This window comes from Archocentrus centrarchus, unplaced genomic scaffold, assembly GCF_007364275.1.
Source record: "Archocentrus centrarchus isolate MPI-CPG fArcCen1 unplaced genomic scaffold, fArcCen1 scaffold_43_ctg1, whole genome shotgun sequence".
NCBI lineage: Eukaryota > Metazoa > Chordata > Actinopteri > Cichliformes > Cichlidae > Archocentrus > Archocentrus centrarchus.
The window spans coordinates 229,232-241,308 of record NW_022060269.1 but is presented as its reverse complement, the minus strand read 5'-3'; the positions used below and the strand labels follow the sequence as shown (position 1 = coordinate 241,308).

At 41.8% G+C, this 12,077-nt stretch overlaps 1 protein-coding gene across 1 annotated transcript in view; it reads left to right on the top strand.

The window, feature by feature from the left end:
- The first annotated feature begins 1,447 nt into the window (after positions 1 to 1,447).
- Positions 1,448 to 12,077, top strand: part of LOC115777133 (carbonic anhydrase-related protein 10-like) — a 148,796-nt gene continuing 138,166 nt past the window's right edge. Inside the window, exons 1-2 of the mRNA XM_030724964.1 lie at positions 1,448 to 1,869; positions 7,735 to 7,809. Coding sequence (XP_030580824.1) covers positions 1,809 to 1,869; positions 7,735 to 7,809 — 136 coding nt within the window. The 5' untranslated portion in view covers positions 1,448 to 1,808. The remainder of the gene's footprint in view (positions 1,870 to 7,734; positions 7,810 to 12,077) is intronic.

Here is a 12,077-nt window from a genome sequence, read left to right as displayed (position 1 = left end):
CCTGTTCAACAACTGCTCTGCAAATATCTAATCAGCCATTAAAGTGTTTCCAGCATTGTGTTGAATCCATGCCACAAAGAACTGAAGCAGATTTGAAGGCAGAGGAGGTCCAACTTTATACCAGCAAGGTGCACTTAACAAATTAGTAGGTGAGTCTATAAATATCAGTTTTACATGGCAACACAATTCAGTGCATAAAAATAAATGCAAACAATGGCATCATCTAGGGATACAGTGAAGTACTATTTTTTCCCCCCTTTTTTAGTTCAAGGTTTCTCACTGTTGTGTAACAGCGACAGGGTCCTGTGCTCAAACCCAAGCGAGGGCCTTCTGGCGGAGTTCTGGATGTTGTCCCTGTGCTCGCATGGAGCTCTGGTTTCTCCTGCCACTGGAAAACAGTTATCCCTGAATATCTCGGCCTCGAACAATCATGAAAGACATTTTTAATCTAAGAAATTTCACATCTTTTAATAATGTGAGATGCTTCAATTTGTTAAAAAGAAAACATAAAACATAAGTATTTTTAGCATATTAAATTATTTTAATTATGTAATTTTATTCTGAAACAACAGACCTGATGCCAACCTGCGAGCACCAGCCTGTATTCAGCAATAATTACAATTATTTTGTTTCATGTACGTTTTAAAACTTATGTTTATGATATAGTGCAGAACCGTCATAAGCATTTCAGACTTTTATAAATGCAGTTTCAGCAGGTTGGTGCTGCTGCCAAAACTTTTGACCATGACTACTTTTTGGACTTGTGTTTAACAAAATGCAGTCACACAGTGTCACCACAGCCATGCACTAAAAACACACTGATGCAGCCACCCTGACCCCACCCTGAGGGACGAAGGTCCATCATGAAGCCTCAGGCTGAGCTTTTCCACCGTCGCCATGTTGCTGTTTGGAGCGGATCTGACAGGAAACAGGGGTTAGTGATAGTAACCTAAAGCTAACGCCAGAGGGCGCACAACCTCCACTGACAGAGTCAGAGTGTGTTAATGTAGGTCAGTACAACCAAGGCCATCTGCAGACAGCGCGCTGCAGCCAGCAGCTTTGTAACAGTGTCATTGTATCTGCGGGTGACAAACTGGCTTTCAGCAGCTGTTTGGGCTGAATGTCGATCAGGAATTTAACTTAAAAAAATCTGGAGTTTGGAATAAAATGATTTATCTGTGAGTGAAAGTTTCGGTTCCTGTTAAAGTTTTCTTCATCCTTCCATGTAGACTTCATGCTGCTCTAACGCACTTTGCACGCTTTACTAATAACATATGTTGTACCTTGCTTTTTTTGTACCCTTTTCAAAGCATATATTTATATTCAGACACAACCCTGTCATCTGCTGTCGGCTCTCGCTGCCAGATTGTGCGCTCTCGGTGCGTTTTGCGTCGTCAGTGAAGTTTCGCGATCTGCTGCAGGCGAGCGGTGCGCCGCAGACACCCACCCGCCCCAAAGAGAAGAAGAGCGCGCATCATGAACGGATTTCACGGCTGTAATTTATAAAGAGAGAGCACACTGACTGAGAGGTGAATGTGTGACGAACGCTAGTAAAAAAAAGAAAAAAAGAAAAAGAGAAATGATGCCTGAACACCAGACCGGAAAGCGAAGGAGGACGAAGCTGTGAGAACGGATCTCTCCTGCGAGGCTTGAAACCATCACAGCGCTCCACGGGAGGAACGAGACGGGGATAACGAGAACCCAAGAAGAGGAGGAGGAGGGGGAAAATGCTTAAAGTTTGGCCGCGTTGTTGTCTACAAGTGCGACTCCGCAGTAGCTGCAGAAAATGAGCAGGAATTAAACGAAGAATGCATGTCGTTTTGGATATAGCTGTGATTTTGCAAACATATATCATCTGCACTTCATCAGGTAAGGAGGCAAAGGAAGCCAGCAGCCTTCAGTCTTTAACTGAAATAGAAATATAAGCGAGAATGGGAACATTAGATTCATTTATGGTATAAACTAGAAGCTGCAGAAATGTTACATAATTTCAATAATTACTTTTAATGGTAGGCATTTAGGATGCTGATGAAGGACCCATAGTAATCTGCCAATTAAATCATCGCCTACTCATTTGTGAGTGTGTTTTATGAGTCAACAGGCTCTTCGCGCAGAGACATACGGCAACACGCTGGTGTGAGTCTGACCACTAAATGCATGCTGCAGAACTCGCGTCAAAAGCCAGCACTTTGACCAGCACACACACACACACACACACACACACACACACACACACACACACACACACACACACACACACACACACACACACACACACACACACACACACACACGTGCATATTACAGAGGCAGTAGCCCACATCAGACTTATAGGACTTAGAGTACCCCACACGGAAACTACAGCGGCCGAGTGCAAACAGCCTCGCCGTGAGTATAAATAGCTGCTGATTTCCACCGTCCGTGTGTCAGTCACACACTGGGCTGCTGTCAGCGGGGCGGCCACCCATTTAGTCAAGATTCCCATAAGTCAAGATTTCGACTCATCACTGCTGACCGACCTCAGCTTCTTAGCAAAACATCAGAGTTTGGATCGCTCACTGCGATATTTGCATAATGATATTCAGGCTTCAGTGGAATACGCAATGCAAGCAAACACGTTATAATTTATGGTAAATTCATTACAATAATTCCAGACCAGAAAGACACTATAAGGGCACTCAAAGATTCGGATGGCAGCGTCATTTCCCTAATATTTATTTTTTAAATTTTGACTCTGGTCACTACAGTAAGCACTGAACAAAAGACTCGAAATTTTGAGTTAATAAGTCGAAATTTCGAATTTTTTTCTCGAAATTTGGAGTTATGAGCTTCCATACTATACAGATAAAGTCTGATTGGTTGATTTAGGCCATGGGAATGAAAGTATCAGATTACATCCAAGAAAATCAGAAAACACATAAGGCGAGCCATTATTTAAAAAATGTTGATTGAAGACTAGTAAAATACTACGAGGAAGTGAAAAGAAGAGGACAGTGGCCTTAAAGTATCACCTCGCAGCTGTGGGCGGTATCATACTTGCTACATAAAGACATTCATTTCAAGCCATTTTCTCTCAGCAGTGCTGCTGGTGTGCAGCGTGCTTGGGAGAAGCGGGCAGAAACAGGCCTCAACCACTGAATACACAGGATTTTACTACCTTGAAAGACTTCTACACACAGACTGTCCATAGTATTCCTTATCACAACCCACAAGGAAACGAAACAACGCGGGAAATTTGAGTAACATCGGCCTCCGTGTTGATATTGGCAGTTTCTGTCTTCATGGGAACACTGCAACCAATCAGATAATCTAACCCAAATCGGCATGTCAGGGACAATCATCAGTCCCACATGTTACAGTATGTATTCACAGATACAGGAAAACACATGCTGCTGTGTTTTTGTGCCTCACTGGGACTGCAGATAGATTTTCTTCAAACAATGACATTTTTTGGATTAATTAAATATGTGGTGGTGTACTGTAATCTAATGCTTTAATTCCCATAGACTTAATAAAGTGGAGAGAGACCATAAACTGTATATAAACAATGGATGTCACAAAGGCGACATCACCTATTAGTTCCTGGAAACTGCGTTTTGAACCCTGAATGTTAGCATTTTGGTTGCTCCCATGTTGCTTTTTAGACTGAGAAGTGACCATATTTATTAAGCTGTATCCATTAACTTTACAGGAGCGACGCACACGTACCAGCTAATGAGAGCTAAGTGGCAGACTAAGAAAATACAAAGAAAATTAAATCACTGAAACTGAAGAACAAACTTCTTGAATGATCTCTACCACACAACAGGTCACAGCAGGCATGAGCACCTCAAATTAGTGGAGGTCCTGTAGCCAGCAGCTGTCTGTGTGGTCACACCCCTACCTTCAAGGCTCAGCTGAATAAATAATAATTATAAACCTCATGGTTGTTATGAAGGGGATACTATCCACAGAGCCACAGCCACAGAGAAGAAAACATTTTATCTAATAGACTGCAAACATGTTTATTAAAGGCTTTAACATTTCAGCTTAAGAGCGGAGTCGATGGGATTAAATTGGTTTTGGAACCAGCCTCTAGTGGCCACTAGAGGAACTGCAGTCTTTCTCACTGTGTTGGCTTCATGCACCATAGTTTACTATGGTGAATATTACTATGCAGTATTCCTTTCATTATTATTGTATCCAGGCTAATGGTGGCATATGCTCAGTTTTGGCAGGAAAAACTTCCATCTTTGTAAATTGTTTTGAGACCTGACTCACAAAACAGTCACTAACTGTGGCTAATGTTGTTGCTGCAGTTGGTCAGTACTGTCATAAGCATTCTATAAAGTCAGGAAAATGGTTCAGGAGTTAATCAGGCATCCGACTGTGCTTGAAATGAAACCCATCTGGCAGAAAATGGATTCTAAAATCAGTCGGGGGCGATCGATTTGGTGTTAAAATCAGGGCAGAGCACTTCACTTAAAGAAAGTGTGCACCCCTTATTGAGAATAATAATATGATAGTTACAGCATCAGTGACTAGTCAGATAATTGAACATCAATATTCAGATCTGAAGAATTGGTCCAAAGACATGCAGATCAATGTGAGTTATCCTTGGAACAGACAGTACACCTACTCAGTGGTTAACTGCAGTGTGGTTTATGTTTGCATCCACTGGTCTTACACACTGCGGTGTGTTTGCAACACGTCTGCGTCCCGGTTCTGCTGTTCTGACGTGGCCGTCACACCCTGGCAGCCCTGTTTTAATTGCACTGCTGCCAGGTAGGTTGATCACAACCCGCTGAGTTGGACGGTAAACCGAGCAAATCCCCAGTCAGGGCCAGCCTGAGGCTAGAAACACACAGTACGCAACGTGTGAGGAAGTGTGCATCACAGGAGCCCTTCCATGGAGATGAATGTATGACTCATAAGCAAATGTCCAGTTTGACCTGCACTAAAAGCTTAATTACATCTGTATTCTGTTTTATTCCATAAGAAAGTATCAACAATCAACAACATGCATAAGCAATATCAATAAAGTCAATATGGACTGGGAAACTAACTGACAAATGAATGTATTAAATATGCAACAACAATGGAATGCCTGACATATTTGACATATTATTTAAATATATTTTTGTTTGTGTTTTAGAAAAATACAAAATCAAAGATACTACAAAACAACATAAGAAGGCTCAAAGAAAATACGTATATTGTATATGTATTTAAGATCGCCAATACTGCATTTAATACTGCACTTAACCTTGGATTTAATGATGCAGCTTCTTGGCTAAACTCAAACTCATTTATTTATTTTATAACTCATCCATTAGGACGCTGTTGAGGCTTAAAGGCCTCAAATCCTCCAACTCCAGTTACTGAACTGGACGTCTTCCCCCGTTTTGGGGTGTTTCTGCCTTTTAGAGCATTTCAGTGGAATTATCATGTTAATTATGTGGCTTACTGTGTACAGACAGTTTGTGCTTCAGCTTTTTATGAGTGAAATTCAAGCACTTGGAGTAATTATAGTTATTATATTTTTAAACATTCCGCAAAATTCCTCAAATCATTAATCAGTCATCTCAGGGCACTTTATATTATATTATATTATATTATATTATAAGGTAAAGACCCTACTATAATACTGTTATGGTGACATATTCTCTCCTTTCCTCCCCTTTCAGTCTTATAAAATCTCTCATGTTTCCATTGAAACCTGAACTGCAGCAAAACTTTGCACATCATTTTCAGATGGCACGTGGCCTCAGTGTTTTCAGCCTTTTTTCAGTCAGCTGACTCCACCCTCCTTGCGCACCTGCACCTGGTTTCCTCATTTAGCCCCATAGTTTAAATATGAGCCATTTTTGCTGTACCCCACCGTGCTGTCAGCATTGTGCTAGTTTCAGCTTGTTTGTGCTGCATGTTTGTTTCAACTTTTTCTGCCATCACGTTGAATCTTTAAGCTTATTTATTAACAGCATTTCATGGGGACTGCCTTTCATGGGGAGATTAGTAAATGTGGGCATCAGACACTGTACAGTGTACTGTAACAGTGTGCTCTTTATTATATTGACTTTAAAGGATAATTAGAGTTTTTACTTTCTCTGTGTGCACTCGCAGTTATGTTCCCAGCTGGTTTGACTTTTTTGCATTGACCTGACACTGGACATTAGTTTGGTACCAGTTTTTTCAGGGAACAGGTAGTGGTTTGGCTCACGTGTTGGGAGGTGCTAGTCTTTTAGTCCCAGCTACACAGGCCTAGAGATCAGTTGGCAACCGCCTGGCAACCACTGAGTGGTAGTGACACTTGAAATAGAGTGATGCAAACTGGAAACAGAGACCACTTGCCCTCAAAGTTAAAGTTTTTGATCTTTTGAAACATGTTGGCTTCAGCGGTAAGGCTAACCGGTCAGGAACACACATTTTTCCCTATAAAGGAGAGGTTTATAGGGCAAATGTTACGCTAGATGATGATAATCAAACAGAGATGGTATAAAAGATGGAGACAGCCACCATGATGTCAAACAATGGCAGTGAAACAGTAGCTTTGTAGCTTCAGCTGTGTCTGTGTTTTGGTGTTGTACTTGGATGAGAAGGTAGAGTGATAAAGCTTGCTGATAATATAAAGTGGTACACAAAGGAGCTCAATCCAGAGCATAGTAGCCTCACCGCCAACTAGTATTTGAGGAGTAAGTATACCAGACCAAAGTGAAGCATTTTAGATAGAGCGCTGATTTCCCACTGGACATTATTTGTATGAAAGGTTCTTTTCCAGTAACCTGGAATAAGTCATGAGATGTGTTTGGTAGAAGTGCCTGTAAGTTGTGGAGAACTTTATTGAGATGATCATTGTTTTATTATGTAAATGAATTGAAAATTCTGCTAAAGAAAACTTGCAATTATGTAAGCAGTGGACTGTAGTTCTTGAAATATAATCAGCCAAAATTGGAATTGGCAGCTGAAAAAAAGGAAATCAAGACTGGCCAAGAAAATGAAAAATTACAATTGGTGCAGCTTGAGTTTTCCAAGTTATACATATAGGTGCCAAATAATTGCTAGCGGGATGAGATTCAGTCCTTTTGGAATGACAGAAGCCAGAGAGTAGAGCCAGTTTTCATCCTGGTACCACACTGCATTTTTTCACGATGGAGGGAATTGGATTTCATTGGTATTAATTTTGCTTTCTGTGTTTCTCATCAGCCTCTCAACACTCAGATGAGTTTGTGGCTCAGATATCGTCTGCTGGGCTGCTGTTGTTGCTCTGCTCTCTGTTTGTGTCCTGTTCCTGTCTTCAGTTCTCTCAGGATCACACATCAATAACAGCAAAGCACTCTGTTATTTGCACATACAGGTCGTGTTTCAGGTTTTTTAAGGAATTATTTTTTATCTTCAGGTAATATTTAGGGCAAATTCTGTGTTATACTGAAGAGGCTATTTGGCTTGAGTTGACATTCTCACAGCTGATTTTCAATAACTCCCTGACTTAGCGTTGTCTCTTTCCACCTGTTTTGCTGAAATAACTGAAGGGCTGGACCATCTTTGGTGATTTGGGGAAGGGGGGAGCTGCCTCTGGTGGCAGCGTCCATGTCATCCTCTGCCATCCAGGGGCTGCAGTGTTACAGCTATGGAAAGTGTGACATGTTTGCGTAGCCTATTTTGTTCCCGCCTATCAGAGGAGCAGAGTCGACAGGAGGTGGTTGGGGTTGATGCATAATACTATATTATTTTGTCTCTTTTTCTTTCTCCCTGCAGCTCAGCCTATTACATCCAAGCTTGATGAGGGTTGGTGGGCATACAAGGATGTTGTCCAGGGAAGCTTTGTTCCAGGTAAATGATCATCATCAAACTTGAGTACAATAATTCAACACCAAGTCAAATGTGTAAACATGTCAGATAAACCAACAGGCACAAGATTTTCTTTCTAGTATTCCTTAAAATTTGGGTATGATACGAGTGCTTTTGTGTAGAACCTTTGTAAGAAAATGTTTGAATTTAACAAGTTTTTGTTTACCTCATGTGCAAATATGTTGGCAACACTTCATTTTAGACCAAATTGAAATTTGGCTTTATTTTAAGTATTCCAAGCTTAACAACAGTAATGTACCCACAGATGTTTTCCACAGTGACCGGTGGTTGCTGTGTCTGTAGACCTGTGTGACTGGGGCCTAAGTGAGATACCACACAAAACAAAGAGCTGGGGTGATGTGCAGAGTGAGTTTTAGTGTGCAGCAATCATTGGCAAGCTAGAGCTGCTCATAGAGTTTTCCATATATGAAATGTATCAATAGGATGTGGAGAATGGTACACTATATTCCCAAAAGTATTCACTCACCTGTCTTCACAGTAACATCCATCCTTAATCCAGAGGCTTTAATATGATGTGGGCCCACCCTTTGCAGCTATAACAGCTTCAGCTCTTCTGGGAAGTCTTTCCACAGGTTTAGGAGTGTTTATGGGAATTTCTGACCATTCTTCCAGAAGCACATGTGTGAGGTCAGACACTGATGTTGGAGAGAAGGCCTGGCTCACAGTCTCCGCCCTAATCCATCCCAAAGGTGTTCTATCAGGCTGAGGTCAGGACTCTGTGCAGGCCAGTCAAACTGGCTCATCCATGTCTTTATGGAGCTGCTTTGTGCACTGGTGTGCAGTCATGTTGGAACAGGAAGGGGCCATCCCCAAACTGTTCCCACAGAGTTGGGAGCATCAAATTATCCCAAATGTCTTGGTATGCTGAAGCATTAAGAGTTCCTTTGACTGGAACTAAGGGGCCGAGCCCAACTCCTGAAAAACTGGACTTGTTGCACAGGTATCATCCTATCACGGTACCACGCTGGAATTCACTGAGCTCCTGAGAGCGACCCATTCTTTCACCGATGTCTGTAGAAGCAGTCTGCATGCCTAGGTGCTTGGTTTGTGCACCTGTGGAAGTGACTGGAACACTTGGACTCAGGGATCTGGATGGGTGAACAAATACTTCTGGTCAGCTGATCTATTGGAATTGTTGTTAAGCTTGACTGTGTGGCCTCCTGAAGTTATGTTACATTTGTTTACACACTCAGCTGTTTCTTTTTTAAACATTTTTGACTGTGTAGTAATTCTGATCAGACAGCCACACGGCATCCACTCCAGGTACACAGGGTAATATTACACAACCTCAGTTTTTTCAATATAAAAATTTATATCTACATTTATGCTCATGGGGTTATGCCTCTGTGTGCTGCGTGGTGAGCTCATTTGTATGAGCTTCTGGATAATCAAAACCTATGGGTCCCACATGCTTGGACAGCATGGTGATGCAGTGGTTAGTAAGGTCACCTCACAGCAAGAAGATCTTTGGCTGAATCTGCTGTTTGTCTGCTGAGCTGCTGAGGTGGAAGCGTGCCCTTTCTCTTTTCAAAGAAACTCCCATGAAAACAGTCGTCTTCTCAGTGATCCTAAAAGATGGCCTTTTACTTTTCAATTTTTAGCCACATCTTTAATTTTTTTTAAGCAAAGTTGTGTTTTCAGCATCATTTCAACAAGTTTTGTTGGGTGGGAGGAAGCTTTTTTTTTTAATAAGGCAGATTTTTACTTTTTTCATTAACACAAGATATAATAACCTCTGAAAGCACAAACCATACTGAATGTATAAATACACTGCCTGGCCAAAAAAAAAGTTGCCACCAAAAAAAAAGGTCACACACTAATATTTCGTTGGACCGCCTTTAGCTTTGATTACATGCATTCGCTGTGGCATTGTTTCAATAAGCTTCTGCAATGTCACAAGATTTATTTCCATCCAGTGTTGCATTCATTTTTCACCAAGATCTTGCAGTAATGATGGCAGATTCTGACCACTGCACAAAGCCTTCTCCAACACATCCCAAAGATTCTCAGTGGGGTTGAGGTCTGGACTCTGTGGAAGCCAATCCATGTGTGAAAATGATGTCTCATGCTCCCAGAACCACCCTTTCCCAATTCAAGCTCGATGAATCCTGGCATTGTCATCTTGGAATACGCCCGTGCCATCAGGGAAGAAAAAATCCATTGCTGGAATAACCTGGTCATTCAGTACATTCAGGTAGTCAGCTGACCTCATTCTTTGAGCACATAATGTTGCTGAACCTAGACCTGACCAACTGCAGCAGCCCCAGATCACAGCACTGCCCCCACAGGCTGGTACAGTAGGCACTCGGCATGATGGTGCATCACTGCACCTGCCTCTCTTCTTACCCTGATGCACCATCACTCTGGAACAGGTGAATCTGGACTCATCAGACCACATGACCTTCTTCCATTGCTCCAGAGTCCAATCTTTATGCTCCCTCTTTATGCAAATTGAAGCCTTTTTTCCTGGTCAGCCTCACTGATTAGTGGTTTTCTAAAGGCTGCACAGCTGTTCAGTCCCAATCCCTTGAGTTCCCTTCACATTGTGTGTGTGGAAATGCTCTTACTTTCACTATTAAACAGCCCTGAGTGCTGCTGTTGTTTTTCTTCCATTTGATTTCACCAAATGTTTAAGTGATCACTGATCACGATCATTCAGGATTTTTTTCCGGCCACATTTCTTCCTCGAAGACGATGGGTCCCCACTCTCCTTCCTGTTTTTAATAATGCGTTGGACAGTTCTTAACCCAGTTTTAGTAGTTTCTGCATCTCCTCAGATGTTTTCTCTGCTTGATGCAGCCAATGATTTGACCCTTCTCAAACAGACTGACATCTTTTCCACGACCACGTGATGTGTCTTTGGACATGGTTGTTGAAGAATGAGAAGCAACTCATTGCACCAGTTGGGGTTAAATAACTTGTTGCCAGCTGAAAGATAATCGCCCATGCAGTAATTATCCAATAGGAGGCTCGCACCTATTTGCTTTGTTAAATCCAGGTTGCGACTTTTCTTTTGGCCAGGCAGTGTATAAGAAATCGGTGTCTGTGCTGAGTAGACTGAGCTCTAACCTAAACAAGTGCGCATTGTTGGTGCATGTTGTGCTGATCATGTTCATAACTGAATGGCCAAATCCTGCAGCCAGCAAGTGGCTGTCCTTTCAGTTCACGCGGTATCTTTGCTCCATGCGTTTCTACCTGAGGAGCTTCTTCTGAATTCACTCAGCTTATTAAGTTTTGAAATTGACAAACACGCACACACTGAGCTCTGCAGTTACTTTGATTTTTACCTGTCGATGATGGAAACCTGCTGTGTTTTTAATACAAGTACAATGAGGGAATGAATGCCTTCACTGTCATTGTGAAGAATGGACCGTTGAACAGGATTGGATGCCTGTGTTTGACGGCACAAGAACGAAAGAAGGAAAGCAACGTGAAACAGAATATCCAATAACAATAAAATGTAATTCTTAAAGAATCGTAGTAAGTACTGGTTGTTGCTTTACATAATAATGAAGAAAAAAATGTAAGCCAATGTGTAGCTGAGAGCTGATTTTAGTTCCTTGTTATAATATGACAAAGTGTCAAATCTGAGCAGCCTCACACGGTGCTTTTTGTGTGTTTCTGGTACAAAAGTTCTTAATATAATGTGAAAATGTAAAAGGACAGCACACCTAGAATAGAAGCCAGATGATCTTTACTGTCAGTGCAGGAAGTAAAAGCACCTAGAAAGAAAGGGTTTGTAGTTTACTGTCCTTTTGTGCTCCTACGCTCCTTTTTTCTGGCTCCTAACTGTGGGGTAGATGCTGTCCGCAGCTGCTGGAGAGCTTTCATCACTCATGCAGGGTTTTGCAGCATCTCTCAACATCAAGATTTTTTCACATTGACATCAGGGGCAGCAATCACAGACTGTATTAGTAAATGACTCGGGAGATGATGTAGATGAGGGGCACATTCATTCACCTTTACACTTCTGCCTGTCACATGCAATTAATTAACTTGAGCCAAGGTAATGGAGTTGCTGAGACACTGCAGATGATCGCCCTCACTGTGCCTGCGCACGTGTAGAAGGAGCCAAAATAATTTTATAATTACTTTGAAATCGGTTGAGTTTAATTTGGAGTTGGACTTTCATGCTAGTGCAAGAGTCATACTTTCAGATGCTGCGCCTCCTGTTTTAGAAAGAGACTGAAATATTTCCAAACGAAGACGTGAGTGAGTGTGTGTGTCTG